Below are 18,013 nucleotides of genomic sequence, written 5' to 3' on the forward strand. Positions count from 1 at the left end.
AACTGGACTATTATTAACTAATGAGCTGTTTAACATGCATTTCAAGTATCACCAACAACTACAATATTTATCTTAATTTTTTTTTAGAAATTCACTTTTGAACTCTTAGATCTTCCAGAATGCTCGATAATGCGAGGGCATACCGGTTTGGAGATAGAGAACTATCATTTGATACTGTGAGAAAAGATACTCTATAAGGAATTAATAGATTCAATCACAGAATTAATATAACAAATTATTATAGAAGATTTCTCTGATTCAATTTGGCAACATTTTAAAAGATGAATGGCTTCAAAGGTTTTCTACTGGAGGTTTTTATTCAAAGTTTTAATATCCCAACAATTATATAAAGTTAAAAAAAGGTACTGAATGTATTTCTCCTAGTAATGTTTTGAATGATATAATATAGGCCTATATTTTTCCAATCACTGTTTTATCATCATAATAATTAGACTTGGCTTGAATGCTTTAATGGTTATCTTGAGCTTTCTCGTTATTTATTAAGTTCTACACATTTGAGCTGTTTCCTTTGTTCATTGTGATATTCTTCTGCAAGTTCAACCAATATCTATCCTTTCAAAATTGATTCTAATACCAATCTCAATGCAGAAGACATATAAAGGGAAAGCTAAGATTAATTTTATAAAAGTGAATTCAAGAGCGGATGCAGAGAATAAAGGTTGCTAGTGCAGGGCATTCCATTAGTGATTTGGAAGGAGAATGTGGATAATCAATGGATGAAGATGGTAAGCGTGAAGATGGTAATAATAATATATTTGATGATTTTGTTTGTTAATCAATTGGATTGATCAACAATTGAATTTTCGATAAAGAACTTTGGTTTCAAAATTATTTCTACTCAGTGACCAAGGCACTAGAAAAATAATTTTTATCACATATACATCACTCACATTATATGTGATAGAAAGCCCCAATATGGAACAAAAGAGAGTATGGGGTGATAGTATAACACTCACATCATAAAAGCATTATAAACTGAATAAATTGCAATTTTAAAAAATATCTTAAAATATGCCCAACTATTCTCTCCGATTATAGGAAAATAATGTGGAGTTTGGAAGAAATTGGAATTTACCACACATTATCCTGTTTTAAGTGTATGAGAGTTTAATTTCTAGAATAGAAATGCCCTCCAAGTTGGTTGAAGAGGTTGTCATCCTTTCGTAGTCTTTCAAACAGGCATTCAACCAATCCACTTGTCTTAGAGAATTATCATTTTTTTAGAAGGAATATATATTGTAGGGTACTTATAGTATGAATTCATAATCTTACTTTTCAATTAATGATTCATTTTTATTAAATACATTATTATTGGATCATGAAGAGTTGGTTTTCCTTTTCACAAATAAAAAATAAAGAATGAGAGATTAACAATAAAAGAACAAGTATCATTTGAGAATTCCTCTCACAAATTATAAATGAGAAATATGTGTTTCACAATACGAGAGCAAGTATTCAATACAATTCTAAATAATCACTGAAAATTCCCCACGCAGTATGCATGCTCTAATATATATTCACCCTTATATTTTGTTGTAGTTTCTAATTAGAGAGATTAAACCAGAAAACTATTTCCTGATCAGGCCTGATATGGAAGCCATAATTTTTCTGAAAAAAGAGATTCTCCTCCTAATAATAGTTAACAATAGTTAACACTCACACTTCCTCCTACTCCATCACCTCCTTCTTCCCCTTCATCTTCCCCTTCTTCTTCTTCTTCTTCTTCTTCTTCTTCTCTTCTTCTTCTTCTTCTTCTTCTCTTCTTCTTCTTCTTCTTCTTCTTCTTCTTCTTCTTCTTCTTCTTCTTCTTCTTCTTCTTCTCTCTTCTTCTTCTTCTTCTTCTTTTCTTCTTCTTCTTCTTCTTCTTCTTCTTCTTCTTCTTCTTCTTCTTCTTCTTCTCTCTTCTTCTTCTTCTTCTTCTTCTTCTTCTTCTTCTTCTTCTTCTTCTTCTTCTTCTTCTTCTTCTTCTTCTCTTCTTCTTCTTCTTCGTCTTCTTCTTCTTCTTCTTCTTCTTCTTCTCTCTTCTTCTTCTTTTCTTCTTCTTCTTCTTTTCTTCTTCTTCTTCGTCTTCTTCTTCTTCTTCTTCTTCTTCTCTTCTTCTTTCTTCTTCAAAGAAGAAACAAAGAAATAGCAGAAGAAGAATAAGGAGAAGAAGAAGAAAATGAAGATGAGAATGGAGGAGGAAGAGGAAGAGAACGTGAGGAAGATGAAGAGCTGAGAATAATAGTGGAAGAAGAAGTGAGAATAAGGATAATAATTATGAGAGGGAAAGAAAATGATCAGAAGTTCTTCTTTTTCTTCTCCTTATCTGTCATATCCCATCATCACTCCTCCTTCTCTTATTATTATTATCATTATTATCATCATTATTATCATCATTATCATCATCTCATCCTACTCTTTTCTACTCATGATCATCAAATAATATTTTCTTCTTATTTTTCTCATTATTCTTATCATCCTCCTTTTCTTCTCCTTATCATATTAAAGAACTTCTCATATCAACAGATTATAGAAAAATAGAAATATTATTATACATATTCATAATTCAGCTCTAGAGTTGTCAGAGCAGAAAGCTACATGTCACAAAGGAATGAAAGTGTTTGTCTTTTATAATAGGCCACTAATTGGCCTTTGGTTGTGCTTGCAATATTATTGTTGAGGCTTCCTCAGAAATGAGTTGAAAGCCTGGCAGGCTGCCAGATGCAGCTATAAAAAACCGGATCAAAAGACTGACACTCTCCTTCCATATTCCCATGCCAGCCTACTTTTCTCCTTCCACTCATTACAAGCCATTACAAGCAACTGTTGACATGCTTATGTGATCTGGTGGGACAATGCAGAACTAACTAATGCGTGATATTATAAATGCACTTCGTTGTTATTCCCATTATAGGAGATTTCTCTGGTTATACTTGTTAGAGCCAATGTAAAGGGCTTCAAATCACGTTACTTAGTAGCTCAAAATAAAGTTGTTACCTTTAAGAAGCTTCTCGTACAAGGATGGCGGGTTCGCAGTGGACTGTAACAGCGGTTTTCTCGTTCGGGTAGGCGGTAGCACGTTATTGTAATAAGAAATCACTTGCACTGGCTGGGGGGAAAACATGGGCCCATGTCGCAGCGAAGAGGTCGTACATTTATAAGTTCTTTCAAAGGGAGGAAAAATTGGTAGCGTTAGTGCACGTTTCAGAACAAGCCATCTTGACAAAGCGGAAGCGGGCGAAGTAGTAGTGGGGAGTGGAACAAGCCGAGAGAGAGAGCAGTGCCATCTACAATGGGCTTGGCGATATCATTGCGGCTGATGGCAGTGGCATGTTAGATGGCCATGGGTGAGCGCGGTTGATTCAAAACACACAGCCAACTTACCGACAGATATAAGAGGGAAACTGCCGAAGTTATATTGGCGGTAACATACCCCCCCCTCAAAAACGAACAGTTTTTCATAGCGGTGGAAACAATCTCCAGCGGGTCGGTGACAATACACAGTGAGAGCGTTGCACAAATGACCAGAAAGGTGGCGCAGACAGGAACAGTGGTGTAGCTAGGAGCAGCGGTGTAGACAGAAACAGCAGTGTAGACAGGAACGGCGGTGTAGACAGTAGCAGCGGTGTAGACAATAACAATCCTCACGGATGTGAGCGAGGCGGTCTTCATGCGGTGTGTGCGGTAACTTGTAGAAGGTTTCAAATGATGCGGTGAACTTTGCGTATGTCTCGAACAATGTTCCCAGATGCGCATTTGATAGTGACTACACGTACTAGTCCATCTTTACCAGGGTGTAGCGCAATAATCCTGCCTAACGGCCAGCTGAGAGGAGAGGTGTTGACAGATTTGATTATGACCAAATCGTTAAGTTGCAAGTTTCTTTCAGCGGTTTTCCATTTTGTGCGATTGATCAAGGTGCATAGGTACTCCTTGGACCAGCGATTCCAGAAATATTGGGTCATTTGGTTTGTAAGTCTCCAGCGGCATGCGACCAATAGTTCCTTCATCTCTATGGGTTGTGGTGGTGCGGTAAGAGGTCTACCAATTAGGAAGTGCCCGGGAGTGAGCACGGAGGCAGCTTCAGCAGGTTCAGAGGACAATTCTGTAAGCGGTCGACTATTTAGAATACTTTCAATTCTAACGAAAATGGTGTCATACTCTTCGTATGTAAGAGCTGTGTCCCCAATACAGCGGTGTAGCAGTGTTTTGGCGGATTTGACGGCGGCTTCCCATATGCCTCCTTGATGCGGAGCATAAGGGGGAATGAACTTCCAGTTTATGCCGTAGTTAGACAGAAAGCACTTCACTTCAGAGGGCATCGTCTTCAAGAGTTTTTCTAACTCATACATTTTTCTTGCGGCGGATGTGAAAGTCTTAGCGTTGTCTGAAAACAGAGTGTGCGGCGCACCTCTGCGGGCAATAAATCGGTGTAGAGCGGCGATGAAGTTGTTGACAGACATCGAGGACAGGAACTCTAGATGAGTAGCTTTGGTGGTCAAACATACAAATATGCACAGATAACCTTTTGTTGTTTGTGTGCGTTTCAATAAAGATGTTTTGCATGAGAAAGGACCAGCAAAGTCCAAGCCAGTTAAATTGAATGGTCTATTGGCGGTGACTCGTTCAGCAGGTAGCGGGGCCATACGTTGCTGTAGGTTGGTGCGGCAAAAGCGGTTACAAATGACACATTGATGTATTATGCGGCGAACTTGATTGCGGGCAGAGATTATCCAATACTGTTGGCAAACAGCTGCTTGTGTGGTGCGGGGACCGGCATGACAATTTTGAAGATGTATGTGTCGAATGATGAGTGAGGATACATGCTCATTTTTCGGCAGCAATAATGGATTTCTAGCTTCACTAGAAATCGGAGCGTGCTCAAGACGACCAGATAAGCGTATCAAATCGTAATCATCAATGTACGGTTGCAACGTTAGTAGATGCTTAGGACATTTTCCAGCTTTCAACTCTGTTATTTCCTTCTGAAATTTATCCCGTTGCACAACATGAACAATGAGTTTTCTAGCTATTTCAGCTTCACAGGCGGTGGTGTCAATTGAGGCAGGCGTTTCACAGGTTTCAATCTGTTTGACTATTTTGCAGCGATATTCATAACGGGCTGGTTTGATGCGGTTGACAAATCTTAGTATGTAGACAAAAATACGACATAGCTTTCCAAATTTGGATACACGTTCTATAGCGGTATACAAACGATTCTCAATTGGTTCTTCAACAGTAGCGAGAATGTACAGCGGGTTAGTTTTCATCTCAGGTACAATGTTGGAAACAAGATGATTGGACACGGGAAAGTCAGTGGCGAGACAACGAAACGCATTGGTAGTGTGCCACCAATCATGGCAGGAGACGATTTCAGCGGGAGTCAAGCCTCTCGAAGCAATATCTGCACAGTTGTTAGCAGAAGTAACGTGATGCCATGACTCAAGTTTTGTTAACTGAGTAATTTGCTGTACTCTGTTGGCAACAAAAATCTGCAATTTGTATGTGGGTGTGTTGATCCAATCCAAGGCAGTCTTGGAATCGGTGTAGAGTCGAATTTCTTGTAAATCATATTCGGACAGCGTAGGTAAGATGGCGGATAGTAAACGAGCAAGCAGCAAACAACCCATCAATTCCAGGCGTGGAATTGTCATAGTTTTCAGCGGGGCGACATGACTTTTGGCGGCTATGAGACGGCAGTTAACATATCTATTTTCAGTCTCTTCATGAATATATATACAAGCAGCAAACCCCTTTTCGGAGGCATCGGCGAATCCAAGCAGCCGGGTAGTAGAGCCGTTACAGGCGAGTAAACGCGGGATTACAACATTGTCCAAACGGGAAATTTCAGCGGTAATCAGCTCCCAATGAGCTCGAAGTGAGGCTGGAACCTCAGTGTCCCAAGCTAATTGCTGAGACCACAGCGTGCGCATGAATAGCTTGAACAGCATTATGAGAGGAGTGAGCCACCCAAGGGGGTCGTAGACTTGAGCGATGAATGATAGAACGGTTCTTTTAGTGATTTGCCCATTAAAAGGAGAAATGAAATAGCGAAAGTTGTCCGCGAGCGGGCTGTAGACAATTCCAAGAACTTTTGCAGTAGCGTTGTCATCAAACATACAATCTTGATTTTCCAAAAATTCTGCAGGCAAGTTAGCGATCAATTCAGGAGTATTAGAGTTCCATTTCCGAAGTTCAAAGGAGCCAAGCGACAATAACTCAATCAATTCAGAAATAAGCGTTTGTGCTTTAGAAAAATTGTTACTTCCTCCCAGCAGGTCATCAACATAAGTTTGACTTGTTAAAACTTTACTTGCCAGAGGGAATGCTTCTCCTTCATCCTTGACAAGTTGTTGCAATGTGCGTCGCGCTAAATAAGCACTGGAAGTAAGCCCATAGGTTACGGTTTTAAGTTCAAATTCTTTTGCAGGTTCATGATAATTAGGTTTCCAAAAAACATGTTGGTGACGGCAGTCTTCAGGCCTTAACAAAATCTGGCGATACATCTGCTTGCAATCAGAAAGGACAATGTACTTGTAAGTGCGGAATTTGGTCAATACTTGAATAATATTGGACTGCAGTTTTGGCCCTGGTAACAAATTCTCATTTAGTGAATGCCCATTGGTATCCTTGCTGGAAGCATTAAACACCACCCTGATTTTCTGAGTGGGGTCCTTATTTTTAAAAACTGCATGGTGTGGAATCACATAGTCAGAAGCGGATTTGGCAAGTTCCAAATGGCCAAGCTCATGATATTCTGTCATGAAGTTGTCGTATTTCTTCTTTAGTTCCGAAGAATTTTCCAAGCGTTTTAATAATCCAAGGTGACTTCGATAAGCTTGCTTGCGGTTTGAAACAAGAACAGGCGCGCTAGGCTTGAAGGGGAGTGCGACTACATATCTGCCTTCATCATTGCGGTAGGTAGTGGACTCATAGAGCTGTTCACAGAGTTCATCTTCAGGTGATAAGAGTTTCGCATTTATTTGGACATCTTCAGTCTCCCAAAACTTGTTCATGACCTCAGCAAGCGGTTCTTCCCGGGCAAACATGGTGCAGATAAGTTGCATCTGATGAAGTGGAGCAGGCGAGTCCTCAATATTTAGCTTTCCACTCAGAACATAGCCAAATATAGTGGCGAAGGCAGCGGGATTTCCTGGTATAATAGCATTGGCGGAAGAAACAAATACATTAGGATAAATGTCAGCTCCAATCAAGAGGTCTATCCTATTGGGTTGGTCAAAACCAGGGTCAGCGAGATCCAAATATGAAAGTGAGGAATTGAGCTCACTGCTGATTGGAAAAGCGGGTAGGTCACCAGCTATTTGCTCTAAGACCACGGCTTCAGTTTGGAGAAAGGTGTTAAACTGTGGTCGAGATAGCAGTGTCAAATGAGTGGTACCTTTTACAGCGGTCGCTTGTTCAGAGATACCATCAATCTGAATGCGTGCGGGCATGATGGTGATACCAAGTTGCTGGGCAGCTCGGGTAGTGATAATCGATTTCATGGAGCCACAATCCAATACAGCACGTAGTAATTGTGATCGGTTGTATTGATCAACAACAGCAACGATAGCGGTGCCCAGTAAAGCAGAAGCGTGTACAGCTTTCACTTGTGCACAGCCACTGAAGGTGTCCGGCATGCCGGTGGATGAACTGCGGGTTGGGGTTGAGATATTGGTCACAGGCGCTGTGCCAAAAGGTGACGAAGAAGACCGTGAGGGACTGGCCGTGTTTTGCGGGATTCTCGAATCGGTACAACATGAATTACTTACATATTGTGATGAGTGTATGTCATCGGTAAACCGCTGTGTTGACATTGGTTCAAATCCTGGTGGCGGGGAGCGTCAGCTAGCACCTCCAGAGGTGGAAGCTGGTTGGTAACTAGATATGGTAGGCCTATTATGAGAGCCAGAAGGGTAGCGATCTGGTTGGCGTTCAGCAATTAAAAAGGATTGTGAACTCTCATTATTTTTGCATAGCAGGGTATGGTGATGGATTGATTTACATGCACAACAAGAGGACAGTGAATTGCATTTGGCTTTGAGGTGGGACCCGAGGCATCCGAAGCATCTGCGGTTTTGCTTGACAATATCCATTCGTTTGTTGATAGGTTCCTTCCTAAAGCGCTCACATTTGTACAATGGATGAGGAATGTTGCATAGTACACACAGATTGCTGCCACTTTTGTTTTCAGTAAATTGCGGTTTTACTACTTGTGAATGATCTTCAGTCTTCACTTTTGCGGTTGGTATAGCGGTGTAACTAGCACTAGATAACTGTTCACTCACCTCATTGATGGCGGTTACCTCCAGCGATTTTTCTTGGTTGGAAATGAATTTCATCAGGTGGTCAAAAGCAGGTAAGTCGTCAGGGCCCAAAGAATTCTCAAATTTGGCTCTTACAGCGTTAGGCAATTTCTGAAGGCAAATCATTGTTATTAAGAAATCAGCATGGTTCAATTTCAAATCAAATAGTGATTGCTTAGCTGAGCCTAATTCAATGGCAAAATGTCTAAGTACTTCAACAAGACTGCCCTTCGGCTGAAAGTTTGTGATTTTGCTGTATAAGGCATAAGCTCGATAGCGTTTGTTGTCATATCGGTTATGCAAACTTTCGAAGGCAAGCTTGTATGCATTTTCAGTGTCAGCAAAGTTTTGAACTAAGCACAAGGCGTCTCCACGTAAATAGGATACAAGTAGATAGTATTTTTCATCATTTGAAAAGTCTTTGCAATTATGTACAGCCGCTTCAAATACGTTTTTAAAGGAAGCCCATTGCTCCATGTCTCCAGAGAATACTGGGATGGACAATTGCGGCTTGATAAAATTTGATGCTTTAGATTCAGTAGGAGTGCAGGTATTTACTTCTTCTTTTAATTTAATTTGATCAAAAGTGTCTTGAAATTCCTTTTGAACGTTATCGAATTCGGTCAAAGTAGCTAAAGGCATTTCATCACGTTGTAGGTTGTTAAAATCATCAGCTAATTTTTCAAATTTTTGTTTAAGTCCAAATAATAATCGCATAATTTTATCGGTATTTCAAATTCATATTTGTTGGCTAAAGCGCAAAGCGACAGCTGAGTGCGTTTTAGCTTGTTGAGCAAGAGTACCTCGGCCATTTCAGCGAAATAACATTCAAAAACAGTTCAAAAAATAATTTTGTAAACAAAATTTTGAGGCTAGGTCGATGTTTCAGTAAAATCGATAGTCGATAGTCGATATCTCGATGATTGATGACGGTTAATGATCGATATTTCGATAGTCGATGCTTGCACGCTACTGATTCGATTCATCTAACCTCAACCTTGAGAAATTCGAAGAATGCGAAAATAATTGAAGATTCATCCATAGGTCGATCGTAATAATTTCATCCGGCCCGGAGGACCAGAATCGTGTTAGAGCCAATGTAAAGGGCTTCAAATCACGTTACTTAGTAGCTCAAAATAAAGTTGTTACCTTTAAGAAGCTTCTCGTACAAGGATGGCGGGTTCGCAGTGGACTGTAACAGCGGTTTTCTCGTTCGGGTAGGCGGTAGCACGTTATTGTAATAAGAAATCACTTGCACTGGCTGGGGGGAAAACATGGGCCCATGTCGCAGCGAAGAGGTCGTACATTTATAAGTTCTTTCAAAGGGAGGAAAAATTGGTAGCGTTAGTGCACGTTTTAGAACAAGCCATCTTGACAAAGCGGAAACGGGCGAAGTAGTAGTGGGGAGTGGAACAAGCCGAGAGAGAGAGCAGTGCCATCTACAATGGGCTTGGCGATATCATTGCGGCTGATGGCAGTGGCATGTTAGATGGCCATGGGTGAGCGCGGTTGATTCAAAACACACAGCCAACTTACCGACAGATATAAGAGGGAAACTGCCGAAGTTATATTGGCGGTAACAATACTTGTTGCTCTATATTGTTATTTATTCGTTGATATTTTGTGTAATATATTTGTGTCATTATCTGAATGGTGTACCCTTCATTTATTATCCTATCTCCATGCATGACCAATCTCGCTATAATCTATTTAGTTACCAGTATTGGAAAATTATTAAGATTACCATCCAACTATATTCTTCACCGAATAAGTTGGATAAGACAGCGATATACAGCATTGATTATCAAATCTTTGGAAATGATATGTTCCCGAGATTTATATAAATCATCCAGTAACAGCAAATCTGATTTGAAGAATCTCAAGGTCATAGTAGTAAGTTGCAGCACATAAATTCATAGAATTTATAAGGTATTCTGATAGAATATCACCTTTGATTCCACTCGGTATCATTTTTCATTGCTGACCACTTTGGTGAATGGTGGCGGTGTCGCATTGTCTAGTACGATAATCAGAGCCCTTATATCTGTCTTCATCTACTGGCTCTTTAGTTGTGGAATTCAACAAATCAGTCACAGAAACTGTGAACTTTTGGAGCGGCCGACGTCAGTAACCGGCAAAGGCAGAGAACTGTGGGAGCTCCTGAGAGAGCTGGTAAGAAATTGGTATTATTACTATTCCAGGAACTACAAAAAATGTTACATATCTTACAAATCTTGCTCTACCGACTGCAGCCAAGCAGGGCAACATGTTACTGAAAAAAATAATGTTACACACTCTGTTACAATTTACAATCTTTAAATTTTCTATTGAACTAAGAAATACTATACTATTTACACAAAATAATATTATATATTATATTAAATTATATTATATTATATTAAATACAAAATACTATTTTAAGAAAAATGATTCATTTGTCTGGAGAACAACACAATAGTCTAGCTCTTCGAAGTAGCGATATTTTACATCAAAGTAATGAGAACAAATGGATATGCAGCACAGTATTCAAAGTAATTTTCATGATTGTTCTGCCAGTTCTTGGAACTATTGGTGTTCTTTCATCTCATGTTAATCCTGGAGGCAAATAGAATACTTGTTCTATAAATGCTGTGTATATACAGTTAACAGTTAATGTACTATATATATATATATATATATATATATATATATATATATATATATATATATAAATTACAGTATATATATATATATATACTGTAAATTGATAAATATAGAATTGAAATAGTACCATTTCCAAACAAACAATTTTCGTTCTTTGAATGATTATAGAACAATTAGAAATTCAAAGCACTATACATTTCGGGACTTTTATCTATCCCGTCTTCATGTACAAATTCGAAAAATAAGCATCATTATGAACTGATTCAAGATTATTAAAACAATGTTTATCAGTTTGTTGATTATAAAAACATAATGAAAGGTTTTTGATGTTATAATTTTCAATAAGTCAACACTGATGTTAATTTATTTTGAATTTTCACCTGGAGATGTGAGTAGGCTAAGTCCTGGAATTTATAGTGCTTTCAATTGATTTTAATGGTTTCATAATGTTAGAGGTTTATTGTATTTTAAAAAGAAGTAAAAGGTCTTTTTGAAAAAGCTGTACTATTCCCTCCTCATTTGCATTATTTCTAAAATATTTATAAACCGATTAATTTATTTTTTACCGCCTTATGAATATTATTGATTCCTTTAATAATTGTGATTTTTATAATAATTGCTCTGATGTCCGGTATTAACAAAAACTTTGAAAATTCGAAATCAGAACTTTTATATCACAATTAATTACCAAGTTGCCCAAGCCACGAAAATTGCTGAGTACAAATTGACGTCACTTGACAGTCAGACACTGTCGATACACATAAGTGTGCACTGAACTGAAATTGGCGGCTGGTGGAGAATCACTCCACTTGTAAAAACGCAACTGGCTACCGTCGCAAATGTGCATCAAGCCTAATGTGTAATGAACAACGCGGGGTAACTTGGAGGGTTTTTCACATATGGAGGACCGAGGAAAACACATAAAATGCGGATTGACTCACCTGATGCAGTTCTGAAGACGACTAGTGTCTCAGCTAGCTCTGCCGGGAGATAGCACCCTTCTCCTCCTCCTCGGAAATAGACAGAGTTGGGTAGAGAGAGAGAGAGAGAGAGAGAGAGAGAGAGTGAGAGAGTGAGAGGGGGGAGCTAATAGTGATAAGACATGCACTGTACTGATTCCATTCTAACCATTGGTTAAACTGAATGTGGTGAGACAGTTTATAGACAGAATTGAATACACTCATATTGTCCAGAAGCCATAGTTTAGTAGTAGAGTGTTTTCATCTCACACGGTAACTTGAGGTTCGAATCCCACCTCAGTCCTATTTTCTGCTGAGAATTTCTAACTTCAATGAAGATGAAGTAATACTTCCATGTAATACTAACAAAATAAATTAGTAACTAGATATTAAAAATTGAAAAAAATAGGCTAGTTGAATTATTAATTTATGAAACTCATTCTAAATAAATAATTATTGTGTATAAAGAAATATTATTATGATAATGAAATTAGCCTGTAGAAAATATATTATTATTTATATATTTTATTAATTCCTTATTTATTATTTGAATTGATTGATTTTAAGAAAATTCAGTATTATATTTTCCATTGAATTTAGGTTAAAAAAGGTAAGATTGGAAATTCAAATAAAATTAATTTATAATATTGGATATTTAAATTTAATGAAGTGTCAAAATTAATAATCATTCTGTTTTTGTATATAAATAAGCTTATGAATGCCTCTGACTGGAATATTGTAGGTTTTTTATGTTACTCATTTTTCACATTGAAATTGTGACTTTTTCTGTTGATAAGATATAAAAATAGTTACGTTTGAGATAACTTTGAAATATCACAACTATGGTTATTCATACCAACTTCTGAGCATTTTTGTGTGGAATGACTGCAAACGTCACCATGAGCAGAAAATACTACAGAATTACACATACAAACATTTGATAAATTATAGGATAATTTTACCCCTTATTAATCAGTTTTCACATTCAATGGTAACTGGAGGAGAAATTTAATGTGAAATACGTGCGCAAAGTTCCTTTGCTGCACTCAAGGAACCATTCCACCTTGCCCACGGCTCGTGCGTAAACGTTTGTTTCAGTGAAGCAAAGTGTCACTTTGCACGCTAGTTGCACAAATAACTAATGTGATGTGACATTCAGGATTAACTCATTTTCAATGCTCATTGTAAATCTTCTGCAAAGGTTGAATATTATATTTTGTATCTCCATAAAGTAGGAAAGTGAAGTAGGGTTGTGGATTGAATTACTGACCATTTGAATTGTTTTTTATTGAAAAAACACAGTTTTTTTTTTGTCACCTCCATATTTATTAGATTTTTACACCGGACTGCACTGTCTTAATAATCTGATAGAATACCGTAACTTGAGTGGAAAACTTAAATGAATAACAAATGTTATGTTTCAGTCAGCAGAAAATGAGAATGAAAACCAGGAAGAAAACTTTGAGAAGAAGATTGAGGTTGAGACTCCACAGCCGGTTCAGATTTTGCACAAGTCTAGCAAAGAACTCTACAAAGCCGTCGCAGCCCAATGGGGCATCACTTGTAAAATGAGTGATCATTGCCGCTGCATGGACTGTCAGGTGACAATTTAATACTTCCACTACACTTCTTCCAGATTGGTTAAAACTTATAAAGTTTGATTTTAAATTTCCACTGCTTTTTTAAATCGGAACAAACTTGTAACTTTTAATTTGTAATTTCTACTAGTGTTTTTTCACCATTGGTTTGAAATCTGTTTTCTTCCTACATATTCTACAATATTTATCATGTGTTGAAATTATAATATGTATATACTATTGTATATATGACATTATAGATCAAATTACCCTTTTCTCAAATTTATTTTAAAGTACCTATATATATCTTGCTTATGAGTTTCCCAGCCAATGCCGTATCCATTTTTAACAATCTTCACTAGCAGAATGTCGTCATGGCCGCAATATTATGTTATAGCTTTACCATGCTCTCCAATTCATTTTGTAGTAATATTGAGTCATTGACAGTCTCAAGACTTTATGATGTTAGTTACCTTCACTAGATGTAATCAGAAATAACAAAAGGTGGCCGTCTATTTTGTGATCATGTGTCAGAGCTCAGTCAGGATCGAAAGTGCTTTCTCTCTTGTGAAATTTTGTATATACGCTCATTTATTCTCTTGTTTCTGTCATTTATTCTGTTGAAACCGTAATATCATATGAAAATGAAATTCAAGTTTCCAATTTTCTCCACAAATTAAATTTTTTTATATATTTTTTCCACTACTTATAGTTTCAAACTGTAACTGTGGCTGATTATTTTACATACAGTTGTAAAGGATAAACATTTGATTCCATGACTATGTGAGTATATTGTATCTTATGATAATAATGAATAATAATAATAATAATAAAAGCCTTTATTTTTGTCCAAAACACACATAAGTTACATTACTGAAGTACTTCAAAATACTTTTGAAATCAATTTCATTTAAAACAATTGATAGTCTTTTTAATGTTTTGTTTTGTTTTGGAAACTAAGCCCGTTACCGAGCATAGGCCTCCCCCAGGTTGTTCCATCTCTTCCGATCTCTGACTGCTATCATCCAGTTGATTCCTGCTGGGTACGTGCCACCTTAGTCCTCCGACACACCCAGAACCTGACAGGATTGAACAGCGACTATCTCATCCATCGACACCGTACGCCAGCGACAGGGAAAGACTGTTTTGAAAGAGTCTGGAATTGGCATGTGCGTTAGGCGCCAAAACCGGACACTTTTACATTTGTACAGAAACGACAAAGTCAGACACATCGAATCTCTGACACTTCCAAAACAAGACGGTTAGGTTACACTTCTTGGACGGACTGTACTATGCAGAGCTGTCTTGTTTTATTCAAACAATGGCCATTGTTTGATGAATCCCCAAGTGTAGGCTATTCTTAACAAGACCATTGACAATTTATTTCTGAATCCTATCACTCATTTCTATCTCTCTTAGTAGTTATATCAGGCGATGACTTATCTTGTAACTGTATAATTCGTAATAATATCATTCCTATTTTGTGCAGTTGTCTCTCTTTTCTGCAGTTACTTGAAGCATAGATAATAGAGCTGTTAGTGAATTTCTTGACACAAAACAAAAATAACTTCACTTCATAGTTAAATTATCAAGATTAGTGAGTACACTGAAACCTCTCGACAACTCGTAGTTTTGACATCAAAAACACTGTAATTAGTATTCCCATAAAGATAAATAGTCTACACTAATATGACATTGTAACACTGATAACTCCAGTTATGAGTTCATTGAAAGCTCTATTGATTCACATATAATAATATAGCTAGAGACACCCTGGGTTAAAGAGCTCGCTCATGAACAGGTAATCATGATCTCTGAAATCTTTTACTAGTATGTCAAATTGATATTTATAACAATATTTTCTAATATCCATTCATAGAGGCTATATTATGAATTATATGGGTGATGATGGGATCAGTATTCATGATACAATTTCTTCGTATTTTGTTCTATCAGCCACGATATTGCAGAGCCTGATATATAATATATTGATATTGCAGAGCTTGATATATATGTCACCCACCAAAATTTGTGTTCAACGCTTGGTCCCGTAGGCTACAAATTATAGAGGTTCTATGTTCTGTGTTGAATGTAGTCTACTGGAGGGTGAATATACTCGAACATTGAGTATTTTGAAGATAATATTACTTTCCTTGCCCTATTACCATAGGTAAGGAAAGTATTGCTTTCCGAAAAAAATTAAGGTGCCCCAATTTCTAAATTTCTATATGTTTCAAGGTCCCCTGAGTCCAAAAAAGTGGTTTTTGGGAATTGGTCTGTATGTATGTGTGTGTGTGTGTGTGTGTGTGTGTGTGTGTGTGTGTGTGTGTGGTGTGTGTGTGTGTGTGTGTGTGTGTGTGTGTGTGTGTGTGGGTGTGGGTGTGTGTATGAGTGTATGTGCATCTGTGTACACGATATCTCATCTCCCAATTAACGGAATGACTTGAAATTTGGAACTTAAGGTCCTTACAATATAAGTATCCGACACGAACAATTTCGATCTGATGCAATTCAAAATGGCGGCTAAAATGGCGAAAATGTTGTCAAAAACAGGGTTTTTTGCAATTTTCTCAAAAACGGATACAACGATTTTGATCAAATTCATACCTAAAATAGTCATCGATAAGCTCTATCAACTGCCACAAGTCCCATATCTGTAAAAATTTCAGGAGCTTAGCCCCATCAATGCAGATAGATTCCCAATTATCAGGCTTCAGATACAATTGAAACGAAAAAAATCAAGTGGAGTAGATTGAGCATGAAAATCTCTACAATTAATGTTCAGTAACATTTTCACCTAAAATTGAAAATAAGCTTTTAATTCGAGAAAATGTAATTACTCAATTGCAAATTATTGTTGATTCTATTAAATCATTCACTATGAAGAGATAGCAGACCTCATGTGTGTCTCCAGCGTTATTGCCCTGTCACCAGCTGGCTCAAATCTTTGAATAGTAGACTTGAGAGTTGAGATGCGCGGGAACACTAGCGTCAGGTGATCAATTTCCATAACGGCAAGGAAAGTTGTGTGAGTGCGCCACACCAGTTTTTTTTTTGTATTGTTTTTCATTTTGAGTTTCATTTTATTTGAAAACCAGCAATACACCTTTGAGACGATTGGTCTATCTTTTCATATTCCCTAAAAACTACCTGATTGTTATAAGCTAATTTTAGTATGTGCTTCCTCAACATAGAAATACCATTTTCTTGGAATATGGGGATGTAGAGGCATATTTATATAAGATAGAATTCCTGGAAGATTGGATATGTGAGCATGTTGTCAATGGAAGTTAGTAGAATACAAAAACTTTGAAAAGTATAATAAAGTTGAATGAAATCAGCTTCAATTATTGTATGGTAATTGTATGGCAAGATTACGATACCGGTACTTATGAACTCTACTTAGAAATCTTATTATATTTAGCGAGCAATTTCTGTATATATTTTTATATTTATCTGTCCAACGGATCTCGGAAACGGCTCTAACGATTTTCACGAAATTTGGAATATAGTAGGTTTATGATATAAAAATTCGATTGCACTAGGTCTCATCCCTGGTAAAACACACTGAAGGACATTAAAAGGATCATTCATCCTTGGAAAAATAGCTGAGATTTTCGTCGTCTGTGGATAATAAAGTGAGTGAGCGAGTGCATCTGTGGAGAATCAAAATATCACTCATCCCTGAAATTCGTAAACTGACGAATAGCCAGCTGTAAAATATAAACACAACCTCAGAATAAAAATTCAGGGAAGAAACAGTTTTGGGCTGTGCCTTTTAATGATTTTGTTCTGTTTATCAATAAATAAAATAATAACTAGCGAAGCTCGGTGCCCCGATATTGGATTGTGAAAACAAGATAATTGTACTGGAATGTATTTAGTAGTTCTGTGAGCAGTGGACCTCACGCAGTTTTCTCATCCACAAGTATCCAATGTCACCTGTTTGAAAAGAAACTCAGTTCACGTTGGAATTTATATTCCATATGATATAATTCATCCAGTTCTGTGATAATCTGATGAGAATTATTTTTTTACAATAAAACATATTATAATTTCTTCAGCATTATTAAGTTCATTTGATTATTTTCAATCAACTATTAAATTAGTTTTTTCAAAAGTGAGAATATTAGAATATTGATAATGATGGGCACGCATAATAATACCAATATCGGGGCACCGAGCTTCGCTCGTTATTTATTTATAAACTATTGATAAACAGAACACAATTATTTAAAATTATTGGGGAAGGACTAACAGGCACAGCTCAAAACTGTTTCTTCCCCGAATTTTTATTTATACATTAATGTTTTTGTATACTATAAATAGTCCAGAAAGTAGGCTATGTTGCATACACTTCCATTCAGGTTCAATTTTCAGTCCAAAAATTTTAAAAACAAATAAGGTCTAATTTAGATTATTTACAAACAAATTGGATAACAAAATAACACTCACTAATGACTCAAAATTGTCAAATAGTGAATAACTTTGAAAATTATGATGTACTCTAGTTTAGAATGATTAT

General features: G+C 37.0%; 1 protein-coding gene across 1 annotated transcript in view; it reads left to right on the forward strand.

The window, feature by feature from the left end:
* LOC111050168 overlaps window positions 1–18,013 on the forward strand; it is a 97,169-nt gene that overhangs the window by 37,595 nt on the left and 41,561 nt on the right. The window contains exon 3 of the mRNA XM_039443379.1: window positions 13,336–13,512. Coding sequence (XP_039299313.1) covers window positions 13,336–13,512 — 177 coding nt within the window. The remainder of the gene's footprint in view (window positions 1–13,335; window positions 13,513–18,013) is intronic.

This window comes from Nilaparvata lugens, chromosome X, assembly GCF_014356525.2.
Source record: "Nilaparvata lugens isolate BPH chromosome X, ASM1435652v1, whole genome shotgun sequence".
NCBI classification, from domain to species: domain Eukaryota; kingdom Metazoa; phylum Arthropoda; class Insecta; order Hemiptera; family Delphacidae; genus Nilaparvata; species Nilaparvata lugens.